The 18,767-nt window shown below is 37.1% G+C and overlaps 1 protein-coding gene across 8 annotated transcripts in view; it reads left to right on the forward strand.

Moving 5' to 3' along the window:
• Positions 1-18,767, forward strand: part of LOC139044846 (uncharacterized) — a 140,729-nt gene that overhangs the window by 45,297 nt on the left and 76,665 nt on the right. For 2 of the 8 annotated variants that reach the window (XM_070505570.1, XM_070505564.1), the window contains exon 5: positions 7,154-7,263. The exons of 4 other annotated variants lie outside the window; for them this stretch is intronic. In XM_070505570.1, the coding sequence (XP_070361671.1) occupies positions 7,154-7,251 (98 nt within the window). In that variant the 3' untranslated portion in view covers positions 7,252-7,263. Of the gene's footprint in view, positions 1-421; positions 818-7,153; positions 7,335-18,767 lie in introns of those variants that run through there. 2 more of the 8 variants (XM_070505572.1, XM_070505565.1) reach the window with 2 other exon arrangements.

Below are 18,767 nucleotides of genomic sequence, written 5' to 3' on the forward strand. Positions count from 1 at the left end.
AGAACGAAGGCAGGAAGAAGGAAAGAAGGCAAGAATGAGGGAAGGAAAGTAGAAAGAAAAAGAGGAAGGATGGAAAAATGAAAGAAGAAAAAGAAAGAGGAAGGCCAATGATTACTGGTGAGTCTGTGACGAGAAGTGAAAAAAATACAGAAGGGCTTGAAGTCCCATGCTGCTGCTTTAACACAATTCCAGCTGTACTTTTTCTCAGTGTTTACAACAAAATACCATATCTATCCTTTCAAGATAGGTATCATTCTTCCTTCTCTTAGACTGTGATTTTAAAAAGGCTTTACTCTAATTTTGGATTATGTATGCCATTTGGACCTTTAATTTATTCGTGGCAGCAAACACTCTGATGAGTGTACTTTGTCCTATAATTGCTATCTTCCACTGAGCATTTTGTTCCATTACCATCTCCTAGGACATTTTATTCTCAAGAAGACGTGGCGCAGACTGATTCTTCATTTTAAGGATGCTCCTTTAACTTGTGGTTTTAAAATATTTAAAGTTACCTTTTGAATGATAAAAAGTGGGGAAAAAAAGAATGATCAGAACTGGGACACATTTTTAAATTCATTTTGAATATTTCTACTTTTATTTTGGAACTGAAATGTGTTATGGAATATAGCTTGACATTTATAGACAACCCATTCATGATATACAATAATAATATAAATATGTGGATGGAAACAAATTCAGTTGTAGAAACAGAGTAATTCCGAGTGCATTATAGTAAACCATATTTTTTTAACCTTTTGTTATGCAAATTTCATAATAAATGCAGTAATGCTGATTTATAAATAAAGACTATCCGTTCAAATATTGCCGGTTTTTTTGATAAGTAGAAACTAATGACTTTAAGTGTCTTATGAAGTTACCTTTTGCCCACACACCATCTTTGTGATTTTTGAAAATGAGCGATGAATGATTAGGAGAGAAGATTTTGAGTATATTTAAGTAATTTAAAATCTCATTAATATTGTATCAGGGCCCATATGAAAATATCTTACAAGAATTTAGTATGGAAATAAATGTTTATAATGCATATATACTTGTAGAAAGTGGTCTGAGGCGACACACGGAGTAGCAGGATGGTTATAAATAAAGTTAGAGAGGTCAAAAGACATATTCTTCAACCAAATGTGGTTGACAAAAAAAATTATAACAGGAACATATGAGAAGGCACTATGATTTAGATTTAAATATAGCTCTGGGCTTCCAGATTGCCAAGTTAAATAAGAGTGTATTTCTGGTTATATGACAAAAGAAAACATACCAAATTTTCTGACAAGAAAAGGTAGAGTTTCACTATGCAAATAATATGGTAAGCAATTCTGCTAGAAAAAAGCCAGTTCTCAAGACACAGTTGATAGAAGGACTTAGGCAAGTACGTGGATAGAAATTTCCTAGATGTTTCGGGAGGAGGAGGGACTATTATTACTTCCCATGACTATTAATTTTTACATCCGTTTACAAACTTATTCCATAAGAACGTTGTATACAGTGGGGCGAACAGCACCCTTTCCCAGTTGCAGTTCTCTGCCCGAGATGCTCTCCTCCCTGCTACGTTTAAGTAACTCCTACTCATTCTTTAAGCCTCATTGCAAATTTCATCTCTGAATGAAGGTTTCTCTAAGCATCCCTAAGCTGTCTCCTAGCACCCCTATACGGCACCTTTCATTCTGTGTTGTTATAGTTGGTTTCTTCTCTCCACTAGACAGTAAACTTCCCGCAGGCATGGAATATATTAGTATTATATTCCTAGTACCTAACATGGTCTTTGACATCTAGGAGATGCTCAATAAATCTTTGGTGATGGGATGAATGGATGAACGAGTCAATGTAGGGTTGCACTGGGGAGTCTTGTCATTGGGGAAGAACCCTTGTGATCAAGGGTGTGGAGTGAAGCAGTTGAATGAGAAGCAAAAGATGGGAAAAGATAGCATCATATATGGAGGGGGGGGGTGTGTGTCTCGGCCTCAGAGCTCAGATTTCACTTGCTTTCTTGAGCAGCTTCCCAATCATTAAAAGTCAGCATGGGTATTGATTCTTGTGAGTAGAATTTGATGAGGGAGGAGAAAAGGTTTGGTTTAGTCACATTTCCAAAGCTCAAGCTGCTGTATACTCGAGGGCTGAAGGAGAGAACCAGAGAAAATCTTGATACAATTCTATACTATAAAATAGATTTTCATGCATTCATTTTAATGTCTTTATCATAGTTGCCTTTGAGGAAGGCAATTTATATTTAGCAGGAACTGCTATTAATTAGTATTCATGGGCATAGCCTTTCTTTCTATTTGTTCCGATGTTCCAAAATTGCAAGGAAAAAATGCCTGCCATTTAATTATATTAAATTGGATACGTGAACAAGAGAATTCTGGCGTCAAGGACTGTATTAGCAAATTGGGCCAATTAGAAACACACAGCAAGTACCATGCACTTTCCTTTTGCATTAGTGGCTTTTAAATCATATAGCGGCAGAGTAACAAATACAGCTAGTGTGGTATGACTGTCACATTTTCCACACATTCATTTTTAGCTACTTTGCCTTTTAAAGAAAACATACAGTATGCTGTAGGCCTACACATAAAATGCTTCCCAAAATATAAGAGATAATTATATGCTTAAGGAGTAATAGGCAAACACTCTTCTTTGGATAATTATGAACACTTATTTTTCCACATGGGAAGCTAGCCAAGAAGTAAAGACATACCACACTTTGGGAAGTTGTTCGTTCTTAATACATGAGACAGTGCCCTATCAGATACTACAAAAAGAAAGTTATCTGATTTCTTGTGATCCAATGAACAATCAAAAGTAAAAAGAAATTCTAAAATGACAATAGCATCTGCTACAAAGTGCCCCATTAAAAAACAATCCTATGAAGGAACAAAATCTCCTATGAGAATAAGTCATTAAAAAAATTCAATTTTTACTAGATCCTGAAGATATTTATATATATCTTCCTTCAAGAATATTCCTGAAAAATTAATGGAAATTGAAAAGCAAATTTGTGTGAGCTGTACTTTTGTGTATCTTCATTTACACTTGTAAATGTTGATTAATTATGGTAAAGGGTGGTGGTTATAGCATTTAATGAAGAAGATGGATAATTGAAATATCCATCATGCTAAATTATATTTTTGTTCATTGCTTAAACATTCTAAAATCTAAAATTTTACCATATCTTCATTAAGATTTTAAATGGTTGAGTATTAAGCATCTAAATACTTGAGTATTAAGAAACTTTAAACTAGATTCCATTGCTTTGGAAATTTTATTTAAGTGTAAAATAAGTTGGTGATTAATTTTAGTTTTTTTTAAAGTGTTTTGTACATATTGAGTTTATTGTCCCATTTAAAAATTTTGACTAATACTGTAATAGCCTCTAAAGAAATTTTAACGTTCTTTTATTATTTTAGGTAAAATTTACATATGGTTAAATTCACAGATATTAAGCATATGCTTTAATGAGTTTTGACAAATTCACACAAATGTATAACTAATATCCTAGTCCAAGAACACTACTATACCCCAGAAAGTTTCCCCATCCACTTGCAATCAGTCTCCACTATCCGTAGGGAAACGCTGTTCTGATTTCCATCACTAATAGTTGGGTATGTTCTTGAACTTCAAATAAATGGAACTATCCAGTGTGTATTTATTTATGATAGGTTTTTTTTTCTTTTTAAAGATTGGCACCTGAGCTAACAACTGTTGCCAATCTTCTCTTGTTTTTTTCTGCTTTTTCTCCCCAAATCCCCCCAGTACATGGTTGTATGTTTTAGTTGTGGGTCCTTCTAGTTGTGGCATGTGGGACGCCGCCTCAGCATGGCCTGAAGAGCGGTGCCATGTCCGTGCCCAGGATCCGAACCAGCGAAACCCGGACTGTGGAAGCAGAGGGCTGGAACTTTACCACTTGGGCACGGGCCTGCCCATATGATAGGTTTTTTTGAGAGATTTACCTATCTTGTTGCATGTATCAGTAAATCTTTCTTTTTTATTACTTAGTAGTATTGTATGATATACAGCAACTTATTGATCTTCCCTCCTTTTGGTATACGTTTGGATTGTTTTCAGTTTGGAATTATTATTAATAAAGTTGCAATAAAAATACTTTTACAAGTTTTGTGTGGACACATGTTTTAATTTCCTTTGGGTAAATACTGGGAGTTGAAATGTCAGGTCACAGGGAAAGTATGTGTAAAAGAAAATGCCAAACAGTTCTCTAAGTTTGGTCAGTTTATACTCACCATCATTATAAAAACAGAATCCGTTTGCTCCAAACCCTTGCCAACATTCTGTGTTATCAATGTTTTCAGAAGTATAGTGTTTAATTTTCAAATATTGGAGAAATTTCTAGATATCTTTCTGTTACTGACTTCTAGTTTAATTCCATTATAGTCTTAGAACATATTTTGTGTGAATTATGTTCTTTCATGTATGGTAAAGTTTGTTTTATAGCACAGAGTATTGTCTATCTTGATGAAGGCTGAAAATCATGTATATTCTGATGTTGTTGGGTGGACCTAAATGTCAATTAGATCAAGTTAGTTGATAGTGTTCCTCATGTCATCTGTATCCTTACTGATTTTCTGCATACTTTTTCTAACAATTACTGAGAGAAGAGTGTTTAAACTGCCAACTATAGGTGGTTTTGCCTATGTCTCCTATTACATCTATTAGTTTTTTGTCTCATGTATTTCAAAGCTCTGTTGTTAGTTACATATACATTTAGTATTGTTATGTCTTCTGGGGAACTGACCTCTTTATTATTTTGTAATAACATTCTCTTTTTAAATCCTTGATAGTATTTCTTGTTTTGAAGTCAACTTTGTCTAAAATTAGTATAGGTGCCCAAGTTTTCTCATGGTTAGTATTTATATTATGCATTTCTCCATCCTTTTAATTTTGACCTGTTTATATCTTTGTATTTAAAGTGAGTTTGTTATAGAAAGCATACAGCTTGGTCATGCTTTTTCATCCAATCTGACAATCTTTGTCTTTTAACTGGTGTGTTTACACTATTCAAATTTAAGGTGATATTGATACAGTTTGATTAAATTCTACCATCTACTGAGCTGTTTTTATTAGTTCTATTTATTCTTTACTTTTAATTTTCTTTATTTTAATTTTTTTTCCTTTTCTGGGCTTATCTGGGCTTTTTTATGATTCTATTTTATCTTTTATACTAATATAACATACTTTTTAAAAATTAACAGTTGTCCTAGGATTTCTATAATATATATGTGCATATGTGTATGTATATGTATGTGTGTATATATATATCTGAGTTTATGTTCGAATATTACACTACATCAAATAGTATAAGTAAGGGCCTTATAACCGTGTATTCCCAATTCCTTCCCCTAATCCTTTGCTGTACTGTTACCCTATATTGTAACTTTTACATATGTTATAAACACACAATACATTGTTATCATTTTTTGATCTAGTCAGTTACTTTTAGAGCTGTTAAAATTCATAAATACACAAATTTAATTTACCTTAATTTTTTTCAGTGCTCTTTATGTCTTGTGTAAATCTAAATTTCTTATATTCTTTCTATCTGAAGAACCTCCTTGAACATTTCTTTTCAAGATAATCTGCTAGCAATAGATTCACTCAATTTTTGTTTCTTTGAGAAAATATTTACTTCTCTTTATCTTTTGGATGACATTTTACTGGATATAGAATTCTAATCGACAGCCTTTCTCTTTATTACATTACTTGAAAGATATCACTCTATTCTATACTTTCTTGCATGGTTTCTGATAAAAAATCTACTGTGATTCTTATCATTATTTCTCTGCAGATAATGTGTATTTTTTTCCTGATTGCAAGATTTTCTCTTTGTCTTTGGTTTTTGGCAATTTGAATATGATATGCATGGTGTTCCCTCCCTCCTCCCAGATCCACGCTTTTCTGAGCTTCTTAAATCTGTGATTTGGTGTCTCTTCATTAATTTTGGAAAATTCTCAGCCATTATTTTTTCAAGCAATACTTTGGCCCCATTTGCTCTCTTCTCCTTCTAGGATTCTAATTATTCATATTTTAGACTGTTTGATATTGTCCCATTTTTATATACTTTGTGATTTTTTGTTAAATGCTAGACGTATTGTACAGAACAGTAGATCATGAGATAAATAATTTTTACTTGGATATGTGTATGCCTATTCTTATGCTAGGCTTTTGGTGTGGGGGGTTGTGTTAATATACAGCTCTTCCTCAACTTACAATGGGGTTACAACCTGATAAACCCATCATAAGTTGAAAATATTCTAAGTCAAAAATGCACTTAATACCTAACCTACTGAAAATCATAGCTTAGCCTAGGCTACCTTAAACATGCTCAGAACACTAACATTAGCCTACAGTTGGGCAAAATCACCTAAGGCAAACCCTATTTTATAATAAAGTGTTGAATATCTCATGTAACTTATTGAATACTGTACTGAAAGTGGAAAACAGAATTGTTGTGTGGGTACAGAATGGTTGCGAGCATATCAGTTGTTTCCCCTCTCGTGATGGTGTGGCTGACGGGGAGCTGTGGCTCGCTGACACTGCCCAGCATTACAAGAGAGCATCGTAACGCATATTGCTAGCTCAGGAAAACATCAAAATTCAAAATGCGAAGTACAGTTTCTACTGAATGTGTATTGCTTTTACACCATCATAAAGTTGAAAAATCATAAGTTGAACCATCGTAAGTCGGGGACCATCTGTATTCAGGATCTGGGCTGGGTTTGCAGTTTGTTGCACAAGCTTCAAATTCCTCTAGTTATAGGGCGTGGATGAGTTTTCCGGAGCTTTTTTCTCAATATTTTCTCCCCAGAGAGAATACAGCTCTCCAGCTGCATCCCACTGTTGTAGTTACCAGCTGCTTGCTGGATGGTGGTGGGAGGTGAGGGTGGGGGTTGTTCTCTGATGTTCTGATTGAGCCTCATTCTTGGGCAGGGTGAACTTGGGTCTCAGAGTGGTGTGGCCCTCGCAGGTGCTCCAGCTCTTACTCCAGCTACAGCACTTTGCTTAGTACATATTCCTCTCCCTTCCCCAGACATAGAACTTTATTTTTCCTCTGTTTCTTTTCTCTAGACTTAACAGGTTTCCAACGGTGCCCTAAGTGAGAGTTTTGTGTCTCTTCTTTCTGCAGACAATCCTAAAGGGGAATTAGGGGACATGGGTTTGAACGGCGTATTGACAGTGGCTGCTGTTCTCCTACTTGTCAGGGAAGTTTCCTCAGGATTCTAAACAATCTTCTCTGTGAGTACCTGGCGTGATTCATAGAAGAAAAATATGTTAGAGGGTGCAGAGCCCCCCATATATGCAGGCACAAATGACTTTACACTCTCCCATCAATACACATTTGACCTTTAGTAATTCATTAAAATTTTATCTGGCTCTTCTTACTGATTTGTATGGCATCTGGTGACATTTGACCCAGGTATGCAAATACTTCGTTCCTTTTTATCCATGAAATTTCTGCCCTGAAGTTAAAGTTTTCTGATTTATTCAAGAAAAAGTCATTTATATCAAGTTGGATAATTTTTTTATTGTAAGTGTAAGATCAATATTCTTTACTGCTTTCTATAGCTCTGAGATGAAACAAAGTTTGTCAATGTTTTTAGTACATCCTTTCTAGTTGGGGTGAAGTGGTATCTCGTTGTGTCTTTCAGTTTCATTTTTCTGATGACTTATGATATGGAGCATCTTTTTATGTGGTTGTCAGCCATTTGTATACTTGTAGTGTAGTTGAAAGAACTTTACACCCAAGTTTTTTACACATTGCTTAATTGGATTGCCTATTTATTATTGATTTGTAAGAGCTCATTACATATTTTGTATACAAGTCCTTTGTCATATAGATGCATTGCCAATATTTTCTCCCTGGCTGTGACTTGTCTTTTTATTTTTCAATTGTGTCTTTTGATGAAGAGAAGTTTTTCATATACATGAGTTCAATTTATCAATTTTTTATGTTTCTTGTTTTTTTGTGTCCTTTTTTAGAAAAAAATCATTGCCTACTCCAATAACAAAAACAAATTAAAAAACTCTCATATTTTTTGTAGGATCTTCATGACTTAAGGTTTCATGTTTAAGGCAGTGATCCTTCTCAAATCAATTTTTATGTGTGGTACAATATAGGAGTCAAGGTTCAATTTTGCTGCCTAAATATTAACATAGTTAGTTGTTTCTAGCACCATTGGTTGAAAAGTCTGTTCCTTATCCTATTGAATTATGTTGATACCTTTGCTGAAAATCAGTTGGCCACCCAAATGTGTGCCTATTGCTGGAATCCGTATTCTTTCCACTAATATATTTGTCCATCCTTAAGCTAATACCACACAAACATGATTACTATAGCTTGATTGTACTATAGCCTGATTGTACCATAGCTTGATTGTCTTGTCTTTTCTCTTCTTTGATGAGATACTGAAGTTGGATGGTGTTTTATGTTGAGGTGAGAGGGAACTGGAGTTGGGCTTAGGAGTCAAGGTCTGGAATCTGTTTTCACTTCACTAGCCAAGAAATGAAACCAAGACTTTGAAACCTTCTGAGCTTTTCTACCTTCTCTCCCTCTCTTCTTCATTTATTTTCTCCTCTTTATTTCTTTTAGAAATTAAAAATATAACATCCACCTTGCCTACACATCATGTAAAAATGCTTTGAAACAGCATTGCTCTACACAGAGTTATAAAATGTTTTGTAATTACCTTATGTGAAAAGTCATTTATACCTCTTTAGAAGCTTTAGATGTTTTTTATTTCTGATTTTGACTTAAAGACAAGGAGAACAAGGGACACGAAGCTATAGCAGAATGACTATTGTATTTCAATTAAAAGAGGGCCTCTTTTCTTCTCAACACCCAACACCTCTATCTATAGTCAGACAAAAACCCAATTAGTTATTAATTGATGTGCATTAAAATTCATTAACTCTGCATGTGAGGCCTGGGCTATAATTAACTGTCTTTCTTACCTTTTGTTCTGAAGTCTCTGGGTAAAAGATCCCATTGCTAATAAGAAGGAGGAAAACAGTGTTGCCGTCTGTAGTTAGAAGCAAGCTCTTCAGAAGGCTGGGTGACTGGGTGGCTAAAATGTCTGACCATAACCAAGTGGTACTGTCAAATCCTTAAAAACTATTTTCCTACGTGAAGTTTATCTTTGAAGTATTTGAAAAGGGGGAAAAAGTAGTAATATTTTACAATGTTCTGATCTGATATTGGCATATTAAATTATACTTTGTATATGTCTTCAACCAAATCAACAGTTACATTCAAACTTGTGATCCAAAAAACTACTCCCTGAATGGGCAATTTCAAATAAATAGTTTGAAAATTATCAATTTTAAATTAAATGTATTGAAGTCACTATATATTTTCTTAAAAGACACTTTACGAAGGAGTGATAGACAAAATAAATTACCTCAGACTCAACTGAAGTAAAAATTTTCCTAAATAGCTGCATCTAGCTTCCCAGCATGCTATTTGGACAGATTTACAGTAACAGTTATACTGGAGCTTTGGTATCTGTAATCTACAAAAATAACAAAAAAAGGTAACTATTCCTTATGATCTCAAATTTCTTAAAAGCTGGGTATGAGGAGAATTATGCACAGATTTTGTTTAAGATTATCGAAGATTTTTAACACATTTTGCAGTGGATTCCATCCATGGGTAGACTCAAAAGAAAGAAACTCTTGTGAAATGAGAAGCAAAGAAAACTTAAAAATCATAACACTCAGAAAAAACCATTAAGAACTTTGAGTCTCTCCACTCTTTAAATTGGACAACTGGGGCTCATAATTTAAATGACTTTTCTAAAGCCATCATTCTGATAAGTGTAGGAATTGTAAGACAAACCTGTTTTCTACCCGGTTTTTAACTAGTTCTCTCCAGGACATAATGAACTTAACTCTCACTTCATGCTTGAATCTAGAAAACTCATTTTTACATGAATCTGGACACACTGTAGAGGGCTCAAGCTCCCAGAAGATAATAACTACATGTGATGCTCATAGTTGACATTTATCTTAGTGCTATTATGTTCTGGGCACTGTTCTAAGTATTTACATCTATTAAAGAATTTAACCCTTCGATTAGTCTTGTGAGATAGGTCCTCCTGTTGTCATCATCTCCATCTCACAGATAAAAACACTGAGGTTCAGAGAAGTTAAGTAACCTGCCCAAATCCCACGACTGGAGAGTGAAGGTCTGTGCTCTCTGCATCTGAGGGCTTACACAGAATAATAGCCTATCGTGGAGAAGTCATACACAGGAGTCCAATTCTGTAATACCAGCACTATTTGGTAATTTCTCCAAACTTTTAAAATATTTTCAAATAATTACTGATAGAGTTACAATTAGAGAATTTCCTCTTAGATCTTACTGCTTTAGATTCTGACTAGTGCTGATGTGAGAAATGGTTGAAAAACAGGATTCTGTTTCATTATGCATATATTTAAAGCATTGCAAAATTCCTGAATAAGGTATATTCTGATTCTTCTTGGTCTCTTTGCTGGCTCCTCCTTCTCTCAGTGTCCATTGCCACAGAGCTGGGTCCGAGGCTGGTCTTCTCCTTCTCCAGTCTCTCGATAGCTTTTCCATTCAAGCACCGGGCTATAAATCCATATATATGCCCATAGCAACTAAATTTCTACCTCTAGCCGTGGCCACTGAGTTCCACATTTAAATATTTGTGGATTTGGCTTTTAATATCTCTGCTTGAATTAACAAATATCTCAAATTTAATATAACCTAAATAGAACTCTGTAGTCCCTTCTGCCCTCCAACACAGATTAGGAAACAGAAGCAAAAACAAACAAACCTGCTCTTAGTTCAAAATTTTCTGTATTAGTTGGCACCACCCCCATCCATCTCGTTGTTCACCCCCAAATTAGAAGTCATTATTAACCTCTTGCCTCTTCATCCTCTGCATTCAGTCCTTTAGCACGTCCTCTCAATTCTTCTGCCAAACCATATTTTATATCCGTATCCTGTATTTCTTCTCCATTGTTATCATCCTAAGCCAAATCACTTACATCCTCTCCCCCAGAATACTAGGGAACCTGATATTTGATGTCCTTGCTTCCATTCTTTCCCCTTTATAATAAATTCTCTCTATACCAGCTGGAGGTACTTTTTTTTTTTTTTTGAGGAATATCAACCTGCCTGGTGGGGCAAGTTATCCTCAACAGTCTATGTGGAATGGACTGCTAAAAGCCGGGGGCTGAGGGGCTGTCACAAACATTCAGCTGGAAGGGACATTTCCCATACCAGGAAATCCTTAGTAAATGGTTAACAGCAAGAATGGTGCTATGGAATGAATTGTATCCCCCCAAAATTCATCTATTGAAGCTCTAACCTCAAATGTGATAGTGTTTGGAGATGGGGCCTTTGGGAAATAGTTAGGTTTAGATGAGGTCATGAAGGTGGGACCCTCATAATGGTATTAGTGTCCTTTTGGGAAGAAGCATCAGAAAGCTCTCTTGCTCTCTCTCTGCAACATAAGGACACAGCAGTAAGGTGGCTGTCTGTAAGCCAGGAAGAGAGCTTGCACCAGAAACCAATCTTGTTGGCACCTTGGTCTTGGACTTCCAGCCTTCAGAACTGTGAAAAAATAAATTTTTGTTGTTTGCCAACCAGTCTGTGCTAGTTTGTTATGGCAGCCAGAGTTAACTAATATAAAAGGTTTCCAATTTACTGACAAAAAGTTTCCACAAGAGGAAGAATCCATTCCTTGTCACTTGCCACACTCAAAGGGACAATATCACATTAAAACTAGAAAAGCATCTAAGATTTTACTCTTTTCATCTAGTCTCACCTCCCTTGCTTCTTCTGGCTGGGCTTGAAACAGCATCTAGTGAGTTGGGGAGGAGATGGTGCATGGAAAAGGAAGAATCTGATCAAAATCCCCCAGGTTTCTGAGGCTAAGTCAGGCCCAAGCTAGAGGAAAAGAGAATCTTTAAATTGGGTAACAGATTAAAGGATTTTTAAAAAAAATATTAAACAGCAGTGAGCTTTCCCACATAGGAAAAAGATGAGAAAAAATAATGAGATCCACCCAAGATTTAATCCAGAGTCAAGGAAGAACTATTTGACAAAGTCAGTTTGAAGGGATCGTGATGAAATAGAATAAAGTTGCTTTCTGTTTCTTCTGTACAAAATACATATTAATTAATTAACCAGATACACAATTAAAACAACGCAATACCTGCCATAGAAAGGCATGCCCTATAGGAATAAATGGAGGTGGTGAGGGTGGGGGCATGGAGCAATTCATTTTTCCTATTGGTTCAGTAAGGCTACAAAGAGAAAGGGGACTTTGAGCTGGGCCTTTAAAAATGAATAGAACATTCTAAGATACAAAAGGATGGAGGGGGGAAGAGAAAGACAAGATGAATAAATAAGATAGGAAAAGGAAGATACACTTGAAAGTCCTTGAGGTCTCCAAGAATGGCACTTAGTTAAGTAAGCCTAGAGAATAAAATGTAGAGAAAAATGGAAATGCTTCTACAAGGTAGGCTGGGACCGCGTGTGCCTTGGTAATAAACTAAGCTTGATCATAGAAATAATAGTGAGTCACTAAAGGTGTTTGAAACAGAGAAATGACTGAAAATGTTGTGCATGTAGTAAAAGCTATTACTAACGAGACTTGGATGGAAAGCTTAAAATGAGAGGACTTAGAATGGAAACTGAGAAAACACTCATGTGTAAGGGGGAGCAGAAGAAGAGGATGAAGTGAAAAGTCAAGAAGGAGTAGTCACAGAGGGAGAGAAAGCCCAGAAATACGGCATCGCAGAAGCCCAATGAGAAGAATGTGTTAAGGAGGGAGAGGACAGTTGTCAAATTCTGTGAAGAGATCAACAGGAATGAGGAACGAAAAGAGACCACAAGTTCCAAAGTTATTGTGTTTTAATTTCCATTTTAGAAAATAAAAGTGATACTTCAGGTAGTTGAGATGTTCCCAAAAAACAAAATGAAACCACACAAGAGTAAACACCAAGTATTACTTCTAGGAAATCCAGATTTTTAACAGGTGAATAATAAAGATTTAAATTATGTGTTGCACCCTTAGAGAATCCTATCAGGCTAGTGAGTTGTGAAACTCAGAGGGTTTTTTTTCTTTACATTGTTTTAGGTTTTTCAATTTTATTTAATTAATTAATTAAATTTTTTTCTTTTTGAGGAAGATCAGTCCTGAGCTAACATCTGCCACCAATCCTCCTCTTTTTTTGCTGAGGAAGATTGGCCCTGAGCTAATATCCATGGCCATCTTCCTTTACTTTAGATGAGGGAGGGCTGCCACAGCATGGCTTGACAAGCGGTGCCATGTCCACACCCGGGATCCAAACCAGTGAACCCCAGGCCGCCAAAGTGGAACGTGCACACTTAACCGCTGTGCCACTAGGCTGGCCCTGGTTTTCTTCAATTTTAAAGAATTGTCCCCATAATTTGGTAACTGAATATCTAATGAATTTTCTAAAGGTCATGCAAAATTGTCCAGTTTCACCAAAAGTTATATTAAAATAGTAGAAATAAAGTCCTTTCTTTATATGTAAATACAATCAGAATTTTAGAGCCAGGGGACCTCGTACATTCCCCCCTTCCTCCATTTTGCAGATGAGGAAACTGAAGCTCAGAGAGGTCAAAGGACTTCCTCAATGCTACTTGGATAGCTACTGGCAGAAATGGGCATAGAAATCAAGTCTCGCAACACCTCTTTAAGGGCATATTTTCACTATATCACACTGGTGCTTCTTAAAAATTAGTGAGTGGAAAGTAGAAAATGATCATTAGCAACGGGATGAAGCCCAAGCAGATGCTCTGGTGAGGTAAAGCTTATGGCACGGAGCGGAGACACAATTCACAAATACTGTTGGATTTGCCACGGAGGAAGTGAGTTTTATGATTCATAACAAAACCCCACAAAGGAGAATTTTGGCAGTTTCAGGTCAACTTTCAGCAGCCCTTGCTTGAGACTCAGCTTGCTTAATGGGCTGAGCTACCCTAGGTCCTCCTGGGGCTCATTAGATAAATGACTATGGTCTTTAGACCTTGAGATTTGGAGCTGAAGCTGCTTGTGCTGCAAGAGGCAGACTGGCAGTGACTGTTAATATTAAAGAGCAATAGATCATTAGGATTTAAATTAGGGGAAGCAATTCCAGTTCGCTTTTAAGGACATAGAGATATCATGCAAAGCATAAGATAAAAGTGTGTTGTCAACTATATTTTAAACACAGAAACTGGAATAAGCAAAGTCATAAATGAGCTGTATCTCCTTGTGGTTTTGCCCCTTAATTCTGGGTCGCGCCAATAAAAGTATTATTTTCTACCTATTGGCCAAGAGGCAAATGCTGTAGTGAGATAAAACAAATAGTAAAAATGGGACAGTTATTTGTTTCTCTGAGTACAAATAACCAGAAAAATGCAATGAAATCTAACTCACAAAGATACAGGGCAGGTAAATCACACGTAATTAACTCAGGCAGCCCTTCTAATGGTTCTTACCAAGTTAACATCCAAACCACAGTGCCTTAAATTTGTGGCTTTCTTCCCAAGAGCTCTAGGAGTTCTGGAAAATTAAATAATAAAACTTTTAAAAAGAGAGAAAAAGTCTTCTTTAAAAGATAGGAATATATAAATAAACAAAGGCATCTTTCACCAGCCTCACGACCTCATAGCCTCGTACCTGGTGGCAGTAAGATGTTCTGGTCCTGTGAAGCGGGGAGAGTAACTTTGGGCTTGCTGTCTGTGTGCACGACCTTCCAGAGTTTAACCAGTCGAAAGAAATTTTCACTGTCAATGATATTTTTCAGATTGGGTGTGTTTGAACGAACTCATTTTCTTTTGCCTCCTCGAAGACATTCTCCTCAAACAGGCTGTGTTTAGAAAACATTGCAAAAGTGATGCTAATTCAAGTAAACTTTCATTTCTTGCAAAGGCCTCTGGGAAACTTAGATTGTTCCGTTTTCAATTCTAAACTGAAGGTGAGAATTAGTGAAGATGAGGAGATGGGGTGAGCCTTGCTGGCCTTGTGGTGAGGCGGACTGAGAGGTGTGCACTAACTCTGCTGACAGCTGGTGCCCCAGTCACGTAGAGCTCTCCATGAACAGTGTGTTCAATCGTGAGTTTGCTGCCTATATCAAATTCTAACTTTCATTCTGCCGGGGAATTTTCACATTGGACTGGGATCAATATTTTGCGCCGCCACGAATAATCACTAAAGAAAGTACTGCATGCAGACACTGTAATTTCATTTAAAAATATGAATCCTATAGGCTCCCTCCACTTAAGATTGTTTTTAAGAACTCCCACAATATTATTTTCTCTTGAGTGATGGATCCCATGGTAGCACTCTGGAAGTGAAGAACAAAGTACTATTGTGAAAGAAGCTTTGAAAATGTAAAGCACACAAAAACCCTTAAAAATATAAATCTATCATTATCTTTCTTATTCTCCTAATCATGCGCTTTCTAGCACTGCCTGTAACTTTTTCCTCTTTTGTTAGCTGGAAGGAGCAAGCCAGAGTTAGAACAGTAATTGGCAAAGTGATGAAGGCCATAGTTTCTCATAAGTTGCTATCAAAATATTTTTGTTGGGGCCAGCCCGGTTGGAGTAACGGTTAAGTTTGCATGCTACACTTTGACAGCCCTGGGTTTGCAGGTTCAGATCCCAGGCACGAACCTAGCACCACTCGTCAAACCATGCTGTGGCGGTATGCCCCATAAAATAGAGGAAGATGGGCACAGATGTTGTCTCAGCAACAATTGTTCTCAAGCAAAAAGAGGAAGATTGGCAACAGATGTTAGCTCTGGGCCCATCTTCCTCACAAAAAAAGAAAAATTTTGTTGTTAGTGCTGTCCAGTCAGTTCTGACTCCCAGCAACCCTGTGTACAGAGGAGCTGAACCCTGCTTGGTCTTTTGACATCATCCTCTCACCTTCCAGCGCTATATTAGACAATGCTCCCCTGCCATTCATGGAGTTTTCATGGCCAGTTTTTTCAAAAGTGGGGGGCCAGGTCCTTTTCCTTTGTCTAGTCTGGAAGCTCCGCTGAAACCTGTCCACCGTGCTGCATCTTTGGAATAGCCAATATTTATTACTTGTGGTTCTTTCTTTTTTAAACACTGGACGATGACATTGCTTCACTGGGCTGGAAAGATACTTTCTAAATTTGTCTTTTTTCCTTCAGAAGGAGGTTGGAAGCTGTCCGCCTGCTGGTATTTGCAATATAGGTGGCCTAGCTTTCAGCATCACAGCAATGTGCAGCCGCCGCGGTATGACAACCGGCAGACAGATGGTGTGGTTCCCTGACCAGGAAATGGACCTGGGCTGTGGCGATAAGAGTGCCGAATCTTAACCGCTAGACCACCAGCAAATATACCCATCTGTTTTCCTTCGTTTGCTTTTCTGTACCCTCCACCATTTCTGAACCTGAAAGTTTGAAAACGGAGGAAGTCTTAGATGGACTTTGTGGCTGAGGGAAAAGGTTAGGACAGCAGTGGGCCTAAGCTTGCCGTGGATAGCCACGCAGAGAGCTCTGGAATAATGGCTTCTGTTCCATGCTCTGTCACTGTCCAGTGGGACGACTTCACCCTCTATTTCCCAATTACAGTTTGGCTGCTGTAAAAATGATGACAAATTATTGACTCATATTGATTGCTGCTCATTTGCTTTGAGACACATTGTACAAAGCATACTTTCCCAACCTGTAAGTTATATTCTGTGAGAGGTTACCCCAGAAAGTCACCCTATTTGGAATGTGTCAACTGGAGGAAGGAAGAGTGGGTAGTGCATTCACTCCATGGTTCTTTGCAAAACGAAATTGCTGCCAATATGTGTCACTCCGACAAATTCCTAAGCAGATTTTAAAGCTTCTTAGAGATGTTTAAGAGGCTGCATTAGCCAGCAGCTGCGAAGATCACCAGCAAGCGGCTGAATGACTCTCTGCTTAAATTGCGCATAAGCCCAGTTAACAGAAAGATGGGAAGTGGAAAAAATGGACATTTTTTTCTCCACCTCTATGACTCCTTAGGGATTATGGAGGCACCCCGTGAAGACAGAGAAAGTGTGTGGGGCATATTATTCTTGTCAGTACTGTCTATAAATGACGAACAGTCCAAAATGACAATCTCCTTCTGAAGGAAAAAAAGCAAATTTAAAAATTTTCTTTTCATCCCAGTGAAGTAATGTCATCATTCAGCATTTAAAAAGAAACAACCACAAGTAATAAACATTGGTTATTCCATATATGAGGAATGTGGAGGCTGAATATTACTGCCTTGAAAGCAGAAAAGTTTTCTTCTTTTCTGAAATCAGTGACCCCCAAACTCTGTCATTAGTAACAATAATTAAAAGGTGCTCGAAGAGGGAATGGATGGATGATTGCCACTAAGAGGCACATTCTCATTAATTTATTACCAATTTTTAACTTTGCTTCATTAGGACATGTCTGCTGAAGGCCATTTAGGACTCGGGGGATTTGCCTGCACTTCTCATTGCCTCCATATTGGTTCCAGGGAAGGAGGATCGTTTCAGTTTGTTGTCCTCCATGGACCTATACGGACAGGGAGGTGGAGGGAAATCTACTGCCTTGTAAATCTTCCAATCAAGGAAGTGGTCAACTTCTTTAGGATGTTCTTGGGAGTGGCTGAGTAGGCTTTCAGGACTCAGTTCTGGGAAACAATCATCAGCTAAGCAAATTGTGAAGCAATTTACACGTCATTGAAGCTTCTGCCACAGCGAGAAGTATGAATAAAATTTGACCCTGTCCCAGATAAGTTAGGAATCTGGTCTCAAGGATTCTGAAAGCACCCTAGGCTAAGTTCCCCCAGTATCTTTTGCTCTTTCTGTGATTCCTGCTGTCACATACTTCATGAAGATTGCCTCACGGGAGAGGGGCAAATCTCCTAGATGTCTGATCTTGGAGCCAGGGTGCAGGTGCCACCACACCTGACAGTAGAGAGTTCATCCTAGAGATGCTCTCTAAATTAGCTTACTGATCAGATGACTTTTTTCTTTTTTAAATATTTCTGGTCAAGTAAATTATTCCTATCATGTCTCTGTCTTATGGCTAAACATCTAGATCTACGTCTCTTGGTTTCCCCGTGGATATCTCTTGTGATGGGGCTGTAAAGCCATAAATTGAACTATCCTAGAGTTGGGCTACCACCAAGGAGACTGGAATTAAGCCTTTGTTGGCTGTCTGTGGCATAATTTACTAGAGCTTGTCTTTGTCTCCTGTAGAACAGCAAATGCCATACCAATGCCCTTGAACTTTATCTGAAAGGATCAACTATTTAGGAGTCTCTAGGGTGAAATTTTCCCCATCGGTACCACTGCTTTCATCTCCACAAGTCTAACACAAAACCTGGTATAAAGTAGACCCTGAGTAAATGAATAATTAAATAAAGTGTTAGTTCATGTCATGAATGCAATGGCCTTTTATATTCTCTTCCCTGTGGTATTAGGTATAGAGAATATGATCCAAGATCATCTGAGGTAAACTCTTGAATAAAAACTGGAAATTACATTTGCTTTAGTCATATAAATAAAGGAAAGTATAGTTTCCTTTAATTTGGTATAAGGCTTGGGAATCTGGATTATGCTTTTAGATATTTTTTACACAAACCTATTAAAAACAAGAAAACACCCAAATTGTCATGGTAAAAATAAATGTGCAAAATGAATCCATTATCCGATACTCACAGAGCTCTGTTTACCAATAATTAACAAATCCTACTGATATTAAGAACTTAGCCCCCTCTA

Source organism: Equus asinus, chromosome 3 (genome assembly GCF_041296235.1).
Source record: "Equus asinus isolate D_3611 breed Donkey chromosome 3, EquAss-T2T_v2, whole genome shotgun sequence".
NCBI lineage: Eukaryota > Metazoa > Chordata > Mammalia > Perissodactyla > Equidae > Equus > Equus asinus.